The following is a 17,544-nucleotide window of genomic DNA, read 5'->3' as shown; positions in this document are numbered from 1 at the left end:
TACTACTCTCTCTTCAAAGAGTTGGGTAAATATGAGTTTGGCACAAGAAGGCTCTTAAAGGGGTGGGAGCGTTTACTCGAGGGGGCTGTGAGGGGGGTGCAGTGGCAAGCAGAGCTAGATGAATGTGGGGACTGGCTTCTTGGCCCTTTCAAATTGTTCGTGAGGTGGAGGCTGGCGTGGTGGAATGATTCCCGCTAATGTGACAGTTTGAAATTTGTTTTTGTTTTTAAACTCTTGTTTCAATGCCTCTGTAAAGTAAGTCCACCCGTCCCCCCCCACACACTCCATACATGCGTGCTTAATGTGAGAATAATGCAAAAAGGGACCTAGGAAGACAACTGTGACCTCATGAATTGATGAAGATAAGGAGGGAGCATGGCATTTCAGCCTTTGGGACAGGTGGGGAGTCCTACATCTCATGAGTTCGGGGAAAGGGAAGCACCGTACAGGCATTTTTAAACCATGAGTAAGTCCCCCACCGCAGGAAGCATTCACCAGTGTGACAGAGGACCAGTGCTTGGCAAGACATGGTTACATTTGCAAAACACCCAGAGGGAACAAAGAAGAATCACCAAGTTGTTGAACAAAAGGAAAAATACATATAAAAAAAAGAAGAAACCCCAAAACAGAATACCCAGAGTGTTTGGGATCATTTCCTCTAGAGAACGAAAAGCCGGTGACAGGGTAGAAAATGATTCTGAGGGTGGTGAACTCATCTCATGTCCTGTACATGTAGGATGCTCTGGTTCCAGACACCTGCAGTGAATGAGGTCAGCACTTGCACCTTCATTGAGGTGTCCATCAAACACCTAGTTAGTGCCAGTCCCTGGTTCCCGTGGATACTGTGGGGAACATAGAGGTGTGGTTGATGCCCTCCCTGAGCTTGCAGTCTAGTTTAAAAAAGCACAACATAAAGTGACAAGTGCAGTCAATGTGACAAGACAATGTGACAAGTGCCAGTTGCCCCAGAAAGCAAATAGTCAGGATTTTGCAGAAAATTCCAGACCCCTGGGAACCTGGAAGATAATACTGGTGATGTTGGTTTTATGCGTTAGCTAGACTGGGCTACTGTAGCTGGTTACCTAGTCAAACACTTATCTAGGAGTTGCTGGGAGAGTGTTCTTGAAGATGTGGCTAACTAATCAGTTGACTTCAAGGAAAGATTACACTGGATGATGTAAGAAGGCTTCATAGAATCAGCTGAAGGTCTCATGAGCAAAACCTGACGTTTCCCAGAAAAGAAATTCAAGATAAGTATCAACTTGACTGGGTTTGCAGCCTGCCAGAACTGCCCTCGGGATTTCAGATGGACTGGCCGGCCCACACAGTCCTGTGAGTCAATCCCTCAAAACAAACCTTTCACACGTACACATGCTCTCTGTTGGTCTGTTTGTCTGGAGAACTCTCCTGATGCAGTGTCTTAGTCGTGTCAAGTTGGGGCAAGGTCGGGGAAGGTGTGTGGGGAAGTGAAAGCACCCAGGCAGGCCTGGGGTGAAAGAGAAGGGACCAGAAAGCACATTGTATGTGACCTGGAGAGTCTGAAAGGGTTTTACATCTGGGAAATGAGAGGGTCAGATTCACATTTTAGAAAGGACATCCGATTCTACTATTACTGAGCGCAGAAGTCAGGAAAAACATATTTCCATTCCAGCAGGAAGGAATTCCTAACAAGGAAGACATTTTTAATAGGAGAAGGAGGTGCTGAATCTCTTCCGGAATTTTCAAAATAATTTGACATTTCAACTCGTCGATGACCACAGTCTTGCGAAAGGGTGGCCGCGTTCTTTTTACAATCACGAGTCTTTCTGCTCTACCTGACCTCCTTTGTGGCTTGTAGCCTTCACGAGTTTCTCACGTCTGCAGTCGACAGCTTTCCCTAGGAAGCTCTCCTTGTAACTAGGGAAAGATTCCAACCTGGCCCAGCAGCCTTTCTGGAAGGCGGTGGAGGTGGGAGGGTGGCGGTCCGCTGGGGATTCCCGCTGCCAAAGTGGAAAGGAAGAGCGAATTCACAAACGGACAGGGGTTCCGCTGCCTCCCGAGTGTGGGGAGAGGACACGCCTACGACCGCGGCAGCCTCAACTCTGCCTCCTGCCCGACCTCTGCAGGGTCGGTTCCCGCGCGCGTCCCCGCCAGTTCCGCGGCCCCCCGCGCGGCAGCCCAAGAGTCTGGGCGGGGGCCGTACTTGCCAAGCTGGGATCTGGAAGGAGAGGTGTGGGGGGAGCGCCCAGTCAGACCGAGAAGTCCGAGGTGTCCCACCCCGCTGCTCTGCGGAGAACATTTGCAACCCCAGTCCCCAGCACAGGGATCTTGCTCTGAGACCCTCACCGATTTTTCTTCCATTCCCTCTGCATCTCTCGGTGAATTCGCCCTGGCTCCCGGTGCGTTCCCCGTCCTTCTCGTTCGGAACGTTCTGCCCAGAGCCCCTTGCCCAGGTCAAGCACCCTCAGAGAAGGGGGGAGGGCTGCTGGTGACTTGATAACCGCGGCGCAGACAGGAGGGAGAAGCCGGCACCCTCACTGCCGCCCCTACTGCAGGAGTCTCCGGGCGCCAAAGGGGCACTTCTCTGCACAACCCTGGGGGGCCAACGGGAGGGGAAGATGCTTACGCGCAGGGGTTCGGGGACCCCAGCCGCAGAGCTGGGTCTACACCACTCACCCCGACTGGGAAGGAGAGGGTTGGAGCCCAGCGTGCCGGGGAATGAGAGCGAGGATCTGGGGAGGGGGCAGGGTTAGTGGAAGGGGCCGAGAGAAGAGGCAGCAGGTGAGTCCGAGGGCTGCGTCCCCGGGCGGGGAGGCGGGCGGAGGGGGGGACTGGGAAGGGAGCAGCAGGCAGGGGCGACGCAGACGAGGGCTGGGCTAGGAGGGGTGCGGCGGGGCGAGCCCAGGCGGCGAGAGAGCGAGTGGGGAAGCGGCGAAGGGGAGGGAGTTCCGAAAGGAGGGAAAGGAAGCGGGGAGCGGCGAGAGGAGCGAGCCTGGAAGGGAGAGCCGCAGAGCGCGGCCGAGCCCGTGCCGGAGCTCGCGCGGGGCACGGAGGGCTCGGCCGGGGGAGACACACAAAGACATGCGAAGAGGGGCTGAGCGAGGCTCGCGCACAAAGACGCCGGGGTGCAGGGCCGCTCGGGCTGCACTGACCGCCCCCGAGCCACGCCGGGGCCCGGCCAGCGCCGAGCCCGGGGCGGAGCGCTCCCCGGCGGCAGCAGCGGCGGCGGCGGCGGCTGCGGGCTGGCGCGGGACCCGGGTCGCCCGCGCTCTCGGGGTGACCCGGGCCCGGCCGCAGGCGCTCGCGGGGGCGGCGGCGCCGGAGCCCAACTTGGCCTCGGCCTCGCCCTCTGCCCAGCCCGCCGGTGTCCCCTCCTTCCCGCGATTTCGTTTCTTCTCACGCTCCCCCCACCCCCTCCCGCGTCCAGCCCCGCTCTCCCCACCTTGTAAAACAAAGCCGGGGAAAATGCCTGCCCGTGCAGCTCGGAGCGCGCAGCCCGTCTCTGAATAAGAAGTGAGTACAATGGCGTGTTTGTAAAAGGTTCGAGTCCGTCTTTTTCAAAAACATTTTGAATGCTGCATGCCTCATGCTTCCCAGCGCCTCGCGGGAGAGACCCGGCTATAGAGCAGGAGGTGAGACCTCGGGGACCCCTTCCGTCTCCCGCCCCGCGCTTCCCCGCCCCGGCCAGTCTGGGTGGGCTGCAAATGCCCCGTCGGCTGCGAGCGGACGTCTTCCACCTTCGTTTCCCGTCCGAGGTGCTGGGTCTTAATCTGGGGTTGGAGGCAAACCTATCCCCCATCCTCGATCCTCTCCTGGCTGCTTCTCCCTCCAACCCCTCCCTTCCCGCTGGTACCTGGGGGGTTTGCGTCTGTCTTGGGAATGGGTTTGAGACACCTTGGGGGTAGTTTCCGAAGGAGGAGGAAGGCCAACCCTTGGGATAGCTGACTGGCAGGACGCGTGGTGACCCTGGTCACACTTGTTGCCCGTTGCCTGGTGGGACAGGCAGTGGTGCTGAAAAAAGCTCGTTTCTCCTGGTACTGAGTCGCCCATTGAACCCGGGAGCGGAGCGAAGAAGACACACCTGGGTGAGGATGGGAGACCTGGACTAAGAGGTGCCGGGGCAGAGCGGGAAGGCAGTGATGGTGCCCAGTGTGTGTGGAGGGGGCCGGGCTCGGATTCCCTGCGCTGAGGAGCTGCTCTTCCCGATCCTACACCAAAGCGACTGGAGACGGAAACCCAGAGGGTTCCCCATATTAGACCGAGAAGAAACGCTGTTATTTTATTTCGGTGTCCATTCTGTCTGGTGAACGTGCATTATATGTACTAATGTTCATTTAAAATAGGGGAATAGCTTAACATAATTAAACCCCATCAGGAAATGTATTAGCTTAAGACACCCACAATCTTTAAAAAAATATATCTGTCCCTCCTTTTCCAAAAGCACATAGTGATAAGGTCTCAGTTTGGCGGTGAGATTTACAGCTGGGATTCGGGGAACATCCAGGTAAACAGCTTGGGGTTTTCCAGTTCTACAGACTGGAAACCACTAATATGAAAACCCAGAAGTAAGGAAGAACAGGGATCTGGAGAAAAAGGCTTGGGAAGCTTTCTTCAGAGAGAGATTGAGCTTCTGTGTGATTTTGTTATTTGTATTTCAAAAATAGCCTAATTTTGGATGATGACCTTTATTTTTCATCAGACTCATCAAGCGGCTCGGAGGTTGGCTGGGGTGGCTGGACAGCAGATGACAGTGATTTTTAGCTATTATCAGCTTTTCTATTTAAAAAGTTTTTCTTAAAAAAATTAAACTACTGAACACAGATGCAGTGCTAATTTTGAGTGAAGCTGCCTCCACAGACGTTAGCTGTTCAAGGTGTCTCCTGGTTCAGGGCTTTATTTGGGGCAGGAGAGTGTTGTGTCTGGAGGGAAACGTGCACATACCTGCGGTGAAGAGGTGGGACCACAGGACATCTCTGTCATGTGCGTGCGTGGGGATTCACGCACATACAGGTACCGTCCCCTCATCAGAGCTCTGACTTCGTCTCTTCAGAAGCACCGTTTAGAGATTTGCCATCATTTTACGATACTGCTTAGGTCTGGTGCTTCACGTAGCTTGGTTTGCAAAGCCTTTTTTTTTTTTTTGTGATGGGTAACTGAAGATTTATTTGATGAACTCAAACTGTGGTAGTCCTACATTTAACTCTGGTAGTCAGGAGGGCAATGTATGTAGCCATGTGAAAGTTGACACTCGATTTCCTTCTTCTCCTCAAGTAATTTCAGGTTCCTGTAGGGTATTTGGGTGCTAGTCCATAGCGATGTCCACATACTTACCCAAAAGTGTCTTTTAGATTAGGTTATCATTTTATTAAACCCATATTATATACACTAATTTTACTTATAACAATCATGGACATGTAATTGATTATCCTAGCTGTGTCGGTGGCTTACATCCCTTGTTTTTGGGCCATTCTATTACCCCCTTTGGTTTAATGTTGCTGTTCCAGTCAAATGTATTGTAATAGATGACTTATTTTCCCCTCAGCAAGTGGAAATCTAGTACCTCTTGTATTTGCTAAAAAGGAATCCATTAATGGTATTTTTGAACAGCTGAGATAAATAATAAATGAATTTAGAGTCACCTCAGAGTATATGGGAATTTGTAAGAGAACACATAGACTCACTCTAATGGAGCAATTAGCTTTGTACAGAGCATGTAGGGTCCAAGGTGTGAGGCAAGATTTTAATTTTTTTTTCTTGATAATGTTCACTGTGGAAATGGAAGAAACGGGTCACGTCTTGTCTGCACCAAGGGTTTTGCCACAATGGGTAGCAATGCTTTTATTTTTATAAACATGTCAGAGATCGAATAGCAAAGTCTAGAGAATGCTTAATCATGAGCCCACTGTTGAGGGGAAGCAAAAAGAAATCATTGGGCTATTGTGGTTTATTTATTATCATGTATTACCAGAAAATTACTAACGTTTTACTTTGAGCAATAAGACTTGAGTCGCGAATTCACTTATAATACAGTTCCTTTATTATAATGACTTTGTGGTATAAAGTGTTAAGTACTTGAGAAGAAGACCGATGGATGAGCCTTCTTCTTCATGAATTTTCAAATATCTACTTTCGTATCAACTCTTAGGAAGTCACTGAGTTTTTGTTGCCTAGCATGGCAAACAGATGTAAATTTTGGAATTAGTTAGGAAGAGCTCAGTCACGCTTTGATTTTTTTTTAAGTTTCTTGGTCCACCTCCTGTTGTTTTCTGCCCTCCCATGTGGATCCCCAATAGCAGCAGAGAGCTACGACCCCGCCCCTTTTCCTTGAACCGATATATACAAGCTTCCACCAGGGGAACAGGGTTCAGTCGACAACCTTGGCTGATCCCTTTAAACAAGCCCACCCACTACCCCTCTGTCTCCTCCAACCTAACCCTCATTCTCTGTTGTTGTCAGTGGCGGCACCTGACTTGCTGGATCCAAAATCTGCCGCTCAGAACTCCAAACCGAGGCTCTCGTTTTCCACGAAACCCACAGTGCTTGCTTCTCGAGTGGAGAGTGACACGACCATTAATGTTATGAAATGGAAGACGGTCTCGACGATTTTCCTGGTGGTCGTCCTCTATCTGATCATCGGGGCCACCGTGTTCAAGGCGCTGGAGCAGCCTCACGAGAGTGCACAGAGAACCACCATTGTGATCCAGAAGCAGACGTTCATTTCCCAGCACGCCTGCGTCAATTCGACTGAGCTGGACGAGCTCATCCAGGTAATGGCACAGACCAGGTGTTCTTCCGTCTCCTCTGCGGGGGAAGACAGAGAAAGCGCTGGAGGAGACAGCTCAGGGGGCAAAGCTGTCCTGATGTGCCTGCGCGGGCCCTAGTCCACCTTCCTCCTTTCTAGGCTACTTCCCCCCAGTTTGTCTCCTCTCTACCCTTCTCTCCTGTTTTCCCACCTCCACCGTCTTTTCTTCTCCTTTTCCCTTCTCTCTCCTTCCCATTGTTCCTCCTCATCCCCTTCTGTTCTTGCTCTTCTCTATTTCTGTCCCGGCGTCTCCCTGCTTTCTTTCCCTCTGCCCTGCTTTGGAACGGCCAGTGGACGCCCATGGACATGGGGGTGAGCTTGCTGGAGGCCCTGCTGGTTAAATGACCTTGGCTGACTGAGATGCTTTGCTGTGGCAAAGGAGAGGAAAACATAAGGCAGTCCAAGTGGGTTAATCGTGGCACTGACCATGGTGAGATATGAAAGATGAGTCTGTGGTGTGACCCTCTTGCCATGGGCACCCCTCATGGCCCATCTTCACTCAAGCCAAAGGGTAACTCTGATAACTGCCTTTGCTAGGTGTCTAGGAGGGTAATTAGTCGTTGCTTCTCCAGACCCCAACGAAAAGCGATTTATTACTGCACAAAAAAACCCAGAGTTTTTTAATAAAAACTAACTTAGTTTTAATTTATTTGATAATAACAGGTTAGTATCCTTATGGAAAAACACTTTTGTTTTAAAATTTAATCCCAAAATGACTTAAATATTTCAGTTAGCCTCCTTGGAGATAGCTATATTTTTGTTGTAGATTTTTGCGTAAAACGTAAGTCAAGCCTGGTGGGGAAGAAAGCCCTAGAACTTTTTTGTAACAAGAGATCTGCCTGGTTGTTGAAAACATTCTTCCTCACCTTATAGTTGGTTTTACATCATTCAGATGAGTTGAAATAATAGGTTGAGGGAAGAAATCATTATTGCTTTTAATCTAGCTTTTTGCTCTAAGACCTTTCCTCTTTTATTTACTCTTGCCATTAACTCCCAACTTCTACCTCTGCCCTTCAGAGCCCTCTGCATTTAAGAATACCCAAGTTCAAGTTTTATTGAAAATTAGATGGGGCTCAGCTAATATTCTCTGACCCTCGTTTAGCTCCTACTACGTTCAGATACTTCTGCGTCTCACTTATTTGACTTAAATTTTGAAAAGGGTCTTCATAGACTTATGTACTGAATTCTGTACTATTTTTAGATGATAGATAACATTTTCGGTAGTGACAGTGAACCTGACAACTAATATCATTGTCCCATCCATCTCATTGCTTGTTCCTACATGAGATCGCTATTATTTCACTCTCTTTGTGCCTCATACTCCTAAGAGGCATGACAAATCTCTGGGTTTTAGAGCTACAGGTTGTCTTGGAGGCAGCAAGGAGGAGAGGTAAAGCCTACATGTTGGGATCAGGTAGATGTATTTTAAACTCCACTTGAGTACTTTTCTAGAAGTGCCATCTTAAACAAGCAATTTTGTTCCTTAAGCTTTAAAAGATCTGTCTGGGCGCTGGCCAGTTGTGGCTCAGCTGGTTGGACATTGTCTGCAAAGCAAAAGGCCGCTGGTTCGATTCCTGGTCAGGACCATGTCTGGGTCAAAGGTCTGGTCCAGGATGGGGCGCAAACAAGGCAACCGATCAATGTTTTCCTCTCACACTGATGTTTCTCTCTCTCCCTTCCCTTGGTCTAAAACTAAATAAATAAAATCTTTAAAAAAATAAATGATTTATCTGGACTAAGGAAAGAACGTCTATCAAATAGGGTTGCCATGAAGAGATCATCCAAGTAAAGCATTTAAGCGCATGAAAAGCATTGAGTTTGTTCGCTTTCGTCTTCTTTTTATCCCCTACCTCCACCTCATCCCCTTTTTTGGGGTTGAAGCATCTGATTCTTACCATCTGAAGTGAGGTGTGTTTGGTCTTGGACAGGCGAAAAAAGCCTGGAATTAGGACGATGCTGGAGGAAACTCTGTGTGAATTTGTAAATGGTCCCACTGTTCAGCACCACCCAGGTGTACTGAGAATTATGAAAATGAATTGAAGGTCATGGCAGGTGGAGACAATCTGGAGGCGGAGGCGGATCATTTTTGCTACATTGTTTTTGGAATGGCAACAAACAGAGCTCAATATATGACCTAATTTTATCCTTCCTCTGCACATAGGCAATCCACTTTAGCTTTATTAATATTCACGGCCGGTTGAGTATTTTTGCTTTTTAAAAATTTTAAGTATTTTTGTGCTCGTTCAGTATTTTTCAATGAAGAGGTTGCCTCTTATTTGTTGTCATATGACTCACCTTTATAACCCGATGGCTCTAATAAATTACTTTTTTCTCTTTGAATAGAATTTCTTCTGATAAAAGAAATCTTTGTAATGTCATGGCTTCAAGGACCCAGAGCGGCATTGAAATAGGGAGGAAGGCAAGTGAGCCAGTAATCAAATATTGGAATTACATTTCATTCATTATGGTTCTCATAAATTTCAAAGTGTTTTCCGAGTTTATCTCCCCATTTAATCATCCTTTAAAACTTCATTAATACATATATTATTATAACGTTGTTTCTGGAGATTTATTCTCTTTCTTTGATTGAGCCATGCTTCCCTGTTCCTTTGTGTGCCTTGTAACTCTGTGTTGGGATGGATCCGTGTGAAAAAACGGCCACCTCCCTCAGTCTTTTGACACCGACTTATGTATGGGGAGAGACGTTCACCAACCATCCCAGCTTGAGATGCCTCTCAAACCTTTGCTGTGGATTATCTTCTCTGAACTTGGGCATGCAAATTAGATGGATTGGCCAGTTTCTTTTTTTCTGGAGCTTGAATCTCTTGCTACCTCTGGTGTCTGTCAGGAGTACTGCAGATTTCTGGAGCTATTGGGAGCCACTCAGGTCTCTTTTATTCTCAGTGGTCCCCAAATTTCTAAGGTATGCTGCATCCCATCAGCACTCTGAATCGGGCAAGACACAAACCATTCCCTTGGGTAGCTCCTCCCAAAGCAGGAATGTTTGACATGGCTCCACTCTCTTCTTGCCGCACGATGGAGAGGTTGCCAAGCTGTGTTGGTCTCTGTCTCTGTGCATGGGTCCTCTGGAGCAGAGGGAGGCTGCCCAGCTCACTTTGGTCCTCGGTGTCCCCCAGGAACCTAGAGTGTCCTGGCTTCTATCAGAGCTCTGAGATAGGTAAGACAGAATCCAGTCACCTGGGCAGCACCCCCAAATCCCAGAACATTAGATGCACATTCTAACCATTTCCCTTTCTAGGAAGAGGCCAGGGACTGGGAGTTTTCTTCCGATCGTGGTGCTGATCTGAAAGATGACACAGGGCTCGCGGGCTTCTAGTGTGCGGTGATCGTATAGTGGTCAGTGCTCTGCGTTGTGAGAGATAACACAGGCGTGACCTGGAGATATAGTGGGTTTAGTTCCAGATCTCCATAATAAAGCTCACATTACAATAAAGCAAGTCACACAAATTTTTTGGTTTCCCAGTGCATGTAATAGTTATATTCACACTATACTGTAGTCTATTAAGCATACAATAACATCATGTATCAAACCAATGTAAATGCCTTAATTAAAAAATACTTTATTGTTAAAAAATGCAAACCATCGTCTGGGCCCTCAGTGAGTCATAGTCGTTTTGCTGGTGGAGGGTCTTGCCTTGATGTTGGTGGTGCGACTGACCAGGGCAGTGATTTGTGAAGGTCATCACATCAAATGACCCTTTCTTTCATGGCTGTGCTCTCTGTGGCATGCGGTGCTGTTTGATGGCATTTTACCCACAGTGGAACCTCTTTCAGTATTGGAGTCGATCTTCTCAGACCCTGCTGCTGTTTCTTCAGCTAAGTTCATGTAGTATTCTCAGTCCTTCATTGTCATTTCAACAGTCTCAACAGCATCTTCCCCGTGAGGAGGGTCCATCTCAAGAAGCCACTGATTTTGCTCATCCCTAAGAAACTCATCATTCAGGTTTGATCATGAGACCAGCAACTCAGACACACCTTGAGGCCCCACTTGTACTTCTCATTCTCTTGCTATTTCCACCACGTCTGCAGTTACTTCCTCCAACAAAGTCTTGAACCTCTCAAAGTCACCTGAGAGGGCTGCAATGCACTTCTTCCAAATTCCTGTTAATGCTGAGAGTATGACCTCTTCCCATGAACCACAAATGAATGGTCTTAGTGGCATCTACAAAGGTGAATTCTTTTCAGAAGCTTTCAGTTTATTTTGCTGATTCATCAGAGGAATCCCTATCTATGGCAGCAATAACCTTAGGAAATGTAGTTCTTAAATACTCACACTTGAATATTGGAATTACTCTTTGATCCATGGGCTGCAGAGTAGACACTGGGTTAGCATGAACGAAAACAACGTTCATCTTATTGAGCCTCCCCATCACAACCCTGAGCTGCCCAGGTACATTGTCCATGAGCAGTGTAATATTTTGAAAGGAATCTTTTCTTTTTTGAGTAGTAGGTCTCAAGGGTGGGCTTAAAATATTCTGTAAACCATGTTGTCAACAGATGTGCTATAATCGAGGCTTTGTTGTTCCATTTATAGAGCACAGGCAGAAGAGATTTAGCATAATTCTTCAGGGCCCTGGGATTTTCAGAATGGCAAATGAGCACTGGCTTCCACTTACACTCACCAGCTGCATTAGCTCCTCACGAGAGAGTCAGCAGGTTCTTTGAAGCTTTGAAGCCAGCCATTGGCTTCTTTTCTCTAGTTATGAAAGTCCTAGATGGCATCTTCTTCAAATAGAAGGCTGTTTTGTCTACGTTGAAAATCTGTTGTTGAATGTGGCCACCTTCTGGAATTATCTTAGCAGGATCTTCTGGCTCATTCGCTGTGGCCTCTGCATCAGCATTTCTGCTTCACCTTGGACTTCTGTGTTGTAGAGACGGCTTCTTTCCTTAAACCTCAGAACCAGCCTCTGCCAGCTTCAGACTTTTCTCCTGCAGTTCCCTCTCCTCTTCATAGACTTGAGCTGAGTTAGGGACTTGCTCTGCATTTGGCTTTGGCTAAAGGGAATGTTGTGGCTGGTATGATGCTCTATTCAGACCACCCAGACTTTCCCCATGTCAACAATAAGGTTGTTTCACTTTCTTATCACTCATGTGTTCACTGGAGTAGCACTTTCAATTTCCTTCCAGAATTTTCCTTCGCATTCACAACCTGGTTCATTGGCACAATGGGCCTGGATTTTGGCCAGTCTTGTCTTTCAACATGCACTCCTCACTGAGCTCACTGATTTCTAGCTTTTCACTTCAAGTGAGAAATGTGTGACTCTCCCTTTCACTTGAACACTCAGGGCCTGGCGGGATTACTGACTGCCTAATTTTAATGCTGTTGTGTCTCATGGAACGGGGAGACCCAAGGAGAGAGAGAGAGATGGGAAGTCCTGTAGCTGGAGCAGTCAGAGCAGAGGCAACATTTATTCATCATTGTTCATTGTCTTATGTGGGCGCAGTTGGTGGCACCCCAAAACAGTTACACTGGTACTAACAACAATCACGGACCACAGAACACCATTGACAAATATAATAATGATGAAAAAGTCTGAAATAGCGTAAGAATAGTGTAGAGTACATGACACAGAGGTACTAAGCAAGCAAATGCTGCTGAAAAAATGTTGCCAGTAGACTTGGTCAACACAGAATTGCCACAAAACTTCAATTTGTGAGAAATGCAGTATCTGCAAAGTGCAGTAAAGTGAAGTGCAGTGAAACTCCACTCCCATACGTGGTCAGCTCTGGGCAGACAAGTGCGTGTCTGGGGGAAGGCATTCCAGGAGAGAGGAGAGTGAGAGCAGAGGTCCAGAAGCAGGCCCATTCTTGGCAGAGAGGCCACATGGGCAGAAGGAATGAATGAAGGGGGAATTTACATAAAAAAGGCTAGAGAAGTAACAGGGGCTTAGACCCTGCAGGGGTGTCCAACCCACGGCCTGTGGACGGCATGTGGCCCAGGATGGCTATGAACGTGGTCCAACACAAAATCGGAAATTTGCTTGAAACCTTTTTTTTGCTCATCAGTTTTCATCAGTGTGTGTGTATTTAATGTGTGGCCCAAGACAACTCTTCTTCTTCCAGGGTGGCCCAGAGACACCAAAAGGTTGGACACCCCTGCGAGGGCATTGTAAATCAGTGCCAGGGATCTTAGATTTTACTCAGAGTTAGTCACAAGAACGTGGACAGGCCTTGGGCAGAGCAGGCACATGATCTGGCTTTGAACTCTAAAGCATCGCTGTGGCTGTCCCGTGAGGGGGAGAATGCTGGGGGGCAGAGTCGGGGAGCCACTGTAAGAATCCGGTGCGGGGGAGACGGTGGTGGTCTGGATGAGGATGGAAGCCGTGGATGTGATGAGACGTGATCAAATTGGGGAATTTCAAAAATAAACTCGACAGGATTTGATGTGAAATGTGAGAAAAAGAAGTCAAGGATGATTCATAGGTTCGGGGCTTGAAGAACTGGCAAGAGGAAGCCGCCAGTTAATGAGATGGAAAAACCTGGATAGAGCAGGTTTTAGCGAGGAGCCAGAGTTTGGTTTGGCGAATGATGGGTTTGCATGGCCTTTCGGACGCCCAAGCAGGGGAGTGGTCCAGGGTGAAGAATACCTTTGGGACTTACCAAAATGTTAGTGATGTGTAAAGCCTTGAGACTAAATGAAATCGCCCAGTGTAGGAGTGTGGGCAGGTGGAGAGGAGCACACCCAGGGCCTCAGTGGCGAGGGCAATGAGACAGTGGTCAGGGAGATGGGAGGAAAGCAGACCGCATGGAGGTCTCTGAGCCGAGTGGGGACCCGTTACAAAGTGGGAGGGACTAGCTATGTCAAATGCTACCACCAAGTCTTACTGCTCTCTTCACCGTGATCTGTAACATGCAACTGGTACTCTAGCCTGTACATTCATGGTAGTGAACGTATGTGTACTTGGCAATCACTGAGCACAAAACACAACACAAGTGATTTCTGAGCCGTTAGCATCATACGAAACACATAGCCTGCATGCGATGCACTCAGAAAAGGCAAGTCCTGGGACCATTTGGGACACGTTATACACACATGGATAAAATAAATAGGATGTCCACCCAGCTTCAAACTTATGAATGGATTCTTTTTAAAAATGCAGTTATAAACTGATGTATTGCTTAGAAACTTTAACGTGTTTTCACACAGAAATAAAGTGTAGAGGATGGCTACGCGTAGGCCTCAAGCTAGGCAATGGAAGATTTCACGTAGCTAAACTGTAACACCAAGACCTGAGAGTGGAACAATAAAATTTAAAATATATTGTTTTCATTATTTTCACTTATTTGGAACCAGTGATCCATGTAGCCTCTCTATGCATCAGCTTTTGTGGAAGACTAAATGATATGTATCTTATTTTTGTTATATTGATAATGGTCACAGGGTTATTTTTATTTCTTTCTATTTAAATTTTTTTTATTTATTGATTTGAGAGAGAAAGAGAGAGATCAATTTGTTGTCCCACTTTATTTATGCATTCATTGGTTGGTTCTCGTGTGTGCCTGACCGAGGGTCGAACCCCCAAGCTTGGCGCGTCAGGACGATGCTCTCACCAGCTGAGCTACCCAGCCAGGGCCTCTCAGGGTTATTTTTATCAGGTGGTGAAACACCTCAGCCTTTCAGTGCTGGTTCCAAATAGTTATTCAAGGAGAGGTAGCTGTTGAGAGGACACCCAACAGATGCACAGTAGGTGATTAAAAATGAAACAGCGAGTGAAGTTCAAATGCAGTCACCTCCTGATGCCACCAGTCTTCTCCCTTGATGCATCCTCTGGATCCTCAGGACACTCCATGCTGCTTTTACTGTGACTTTTCATTCCCGTCCCTCTCTGCCCAGATTAAACATAGCCGGCTGGTTCCACCAGCAGGAACACATTCTTGCTTTGAGGGCAGGAGAAGTGAAGATCAACTTGATACTTCTTGGCCAGACATGAGACCCATCCTCCCCCCACAATCGCTCTAGCAGTGGCATCTTCCTAGGCTGCTGTGCTCTGAATGCTCTCGGGGCTGATATTCTTGTGTGAATGAGGATGAACAATGCGGCGTCTGTCAGTGACTGATGGAGAAAACATGGGGAAGATGCCAGGCTCGTTTCGGGGCTGATGGTTGTGGTGTGACACTCTGAAGTCAGCCCGAGAGGTGCCTGAGGGAAGAGTTTAATTGCATTTTTGTGCGGTAACTATTGGACAGTTGTCAAATGGTAGCTCCATCATTCCAGTTGGCTTGAAAAAAAGGCATAAGAAATTCTGTAACATGCCTGTTTCTCAACAAAATCGATGTCAACTAATGCAGTATTTTCACTCACTGGTGAGTGTATGGGTGTAGAATTGAGAAAGATGGAAGGCTAAGAAGCTAAGACAGGAAGAGTCTGAGTCATTTCATTTTAGGAAGTAACTCATATACTATTTTTGCTCTCTCGATTCGGTGACATTGAACCCAAAAGAAATATAAACATGGTAACCAGTTTTGCAAGACTTCCGTTTCTCTGCATAATGCTAGCAAGTCATTAGTTAACTTAATCTGCAGGGTGTAAGGAAATTTTACCTGGAACCTGAAAGCCCAGACCTTTCCTGCAGGCCTATTTACTGGCAATGAGTCAACTCAGTGAAACTGAGAAATACACACATTTTACAGGGTCTGAACAGGAACCATCTATCAGAATACCATTGGAGTATTTTAGTATTGTGATATTTGGCCTTTATTGATGACTAGTTCAGGTTGTGGGGAGTTTGATTTACTGCAATACAAATTGGGGTAACTTCTTTTTGTTCATTGGGCGTGTGTGCAAAGAGCATGATTTCTCCTCTAAATATGTAACTAAAAGAGCATGATCTCTTAGTTTCATATTTAGGAAGGGCAGGAAAAAAATCATTTGTTTTTAAAACTTATTTTTAAAACCTATAAAACCTGTTTACACTTGTATCTGTCGTGGAACTATAGGCTTAAGTGTACTGGAAAATCAAATAAGCAGAGATCAGCGTCATTCTATGGAAAAAGCCAACAGAATCTCCAAATTTGGGAATTCTATGGATGCACGTAATTGACAGAGTAAAACTGCCCTTGTTCTGTTTTGGGCTATTTATTTAATCAGTTTAGAATGTCAAGTTTTAGAAACAGTGCATGAATAAATGCTGGTTAGTGTGGTAGGCCTTAGGCAAAACAGTATGAAAATTTTGTCTTCGACGCTCTGTCTCCTTGATCTCAGGCTCCTACCCACACAAATCCTATTTTAAGGGTGATCTCCTTTAAAAGAACTTCCTAGATAGAGTGACTGTAACTTGTATTAAGTTCCCACGTTATTCTTATAGAACTGTTTCTTCTTTGTTATCTAAGCAATCTCCGTCTCTTTCTATATGCCCTTTTGCTTCTTTTCGACTTCTCACTCAACCTGCTCTCTCCGTGTTTTTCCTCACTTGGATTAACCTTGTCCCCTTACTGGTGCTGGGATGGAAGGGGAGGAAAGATAGAAGTTGGTATTCTGAGACAATATTAATATGCTGCACAGTGACACGGAATCTGGGAAAATGTGTGACGACACACGCAGTTGTGGAAGTGCAAGTTTCAGTGTGCCGGCTTCACGTGTATGTTTGTGGCTCCTTCCGTGTTGCAGGGACTCGGGGGTCTTGACCACGTTCTAGCCTTTCTGCACCACAGTTTCACCTCACACAGGACTCGAAGAATAACAGAATTTCAGTGTTTCGAGTGGAGTCCTTGCCATCTATCTCTTTAATAACTTAGAAAATGAACTTGGAAACTGCCATACACATTCATTCAGCGATGGAGAAGGGGTGATGTAAACTACGTCACATGTAGCTCCTCAGTGGATGTTGACATCCATGAAGTGAGACATTGATGACTCCAAAACGCCTTGGAACATGCTTATATCATATGAAAACATCTGAAGGCAGATTTGATGATTATAACTTTTAACAAAACTAAAAATCGAATGCCTGTATGTTGCAAAAATCTGTTTTACAGAGCGTGACTTTTTATTCTTATTTTCCCCAATGTCCAGTACCATGTGTATTACTCTTCTGATGATAAGCATTGTCCCAAGTAGACATAACCAGGGCCCACGCCGACGCCGCACCCAGCAGCGCGCCTCTGCTTCTGGCCCTGTCGACGACCTCCCCCCACAACAAACCCTCTGTTGTTCCCAGTTTGGATTTTAAGCTTTTGTTTCTACTAAAAGAAGTCAATTTACACTTTCAAAAGCGCAAGTAAAAAAGGTGCACACTTCATTCGTCTGTATAAAAATAGCTTTGACATGCAATGGTGTGATCTCCAAATAGCTGGAAAGACACGGGGAGGGGAGCGAGATGTTTGCTTTTCAAGTCCGGTGTACAGACACTGCTTCTCGCAGGAAATACTCTCCTTCTTCAGTTATAAGAATTGCCTTTTGTTTTTTCAAAGGGTGCTTTATAAGAATTTCTGATTAATGTGTGGTTAAACTTAGGTCATCCATTACTTGGGAGCACATTCAAGGACTTTGAAAGTCTTTTCAAGAAATTATGAAATAAGTTCTGATTCAAATTGTTTCCAACAAAAACAATAGATTAAAAACATTATTGCATATTGCCTGACTCACTGAAAAGATATACTCTGGGGTAACCTTGAAAACTTGCTTCTTTACCAGAATCTAAATATAGCATGATTTAATCACCTGGATTCTGTTTGAAATATGCAAATTTACCAATTCATCTTTTTTCCACAAGAAATGAGAAACATATATTTTAGAAAGAAAA

General features: G+C 46.5%; 1 protein-coding gene across 3 annotated transcripts in view; it reads left to right on the top strand.

Annotated features, from left to right (window-relative positions):
• KCNK2 (potassium two pore domain channel subfamily K member 2) overlaps nt 1-17,544 on the top strand; it is a 149,749-nt gene that overhangs the window by 56,170 nt on the left and 76,035 nt on the right. For 2 of the 3 annotated variants that reach the window (XM_045838554.1, XM_045838553.1), the window contains exons 1-2: nt 3,391-3,492; nt 6,436-6,746. In XM_045838554.1, coding sequence (XP_045694510.1) covers nt 3,492; nt 6,436-6,746 — 312 coding nt within the window. In that variant the 5' untranslated portion in view covers nt 3,391-3,491. Of the gene's footprint in view, nt 1-3,390; nt 3,493-6,435; nt 6,747-17,544 lie in introns of those variants that run through there. The other variant, XM_045838555.1, reaches the window with a different exon arrangement.

Source organism: Phyllostomus hastatus, unplaced genomic scaffold (assembly GCF_019186645.2).
Source record: "Phyllostomus hastatus isolate PE091 unplaced genomic scaffold, TTU_PhHast_1.1 phas_contig_283, whole genome shotgun sequence".
In the NCBI taxonomy this organism is placed as follows: Eukaryota; Metazoa; Chordata; class Mammalia; order Chiroptera; family Phyllostomidae; genus Phyllostomus; species Phyllostomus hastatus.
This window is presented reverse-complemented; position numbering and strand designations above follow the sequence as displayed.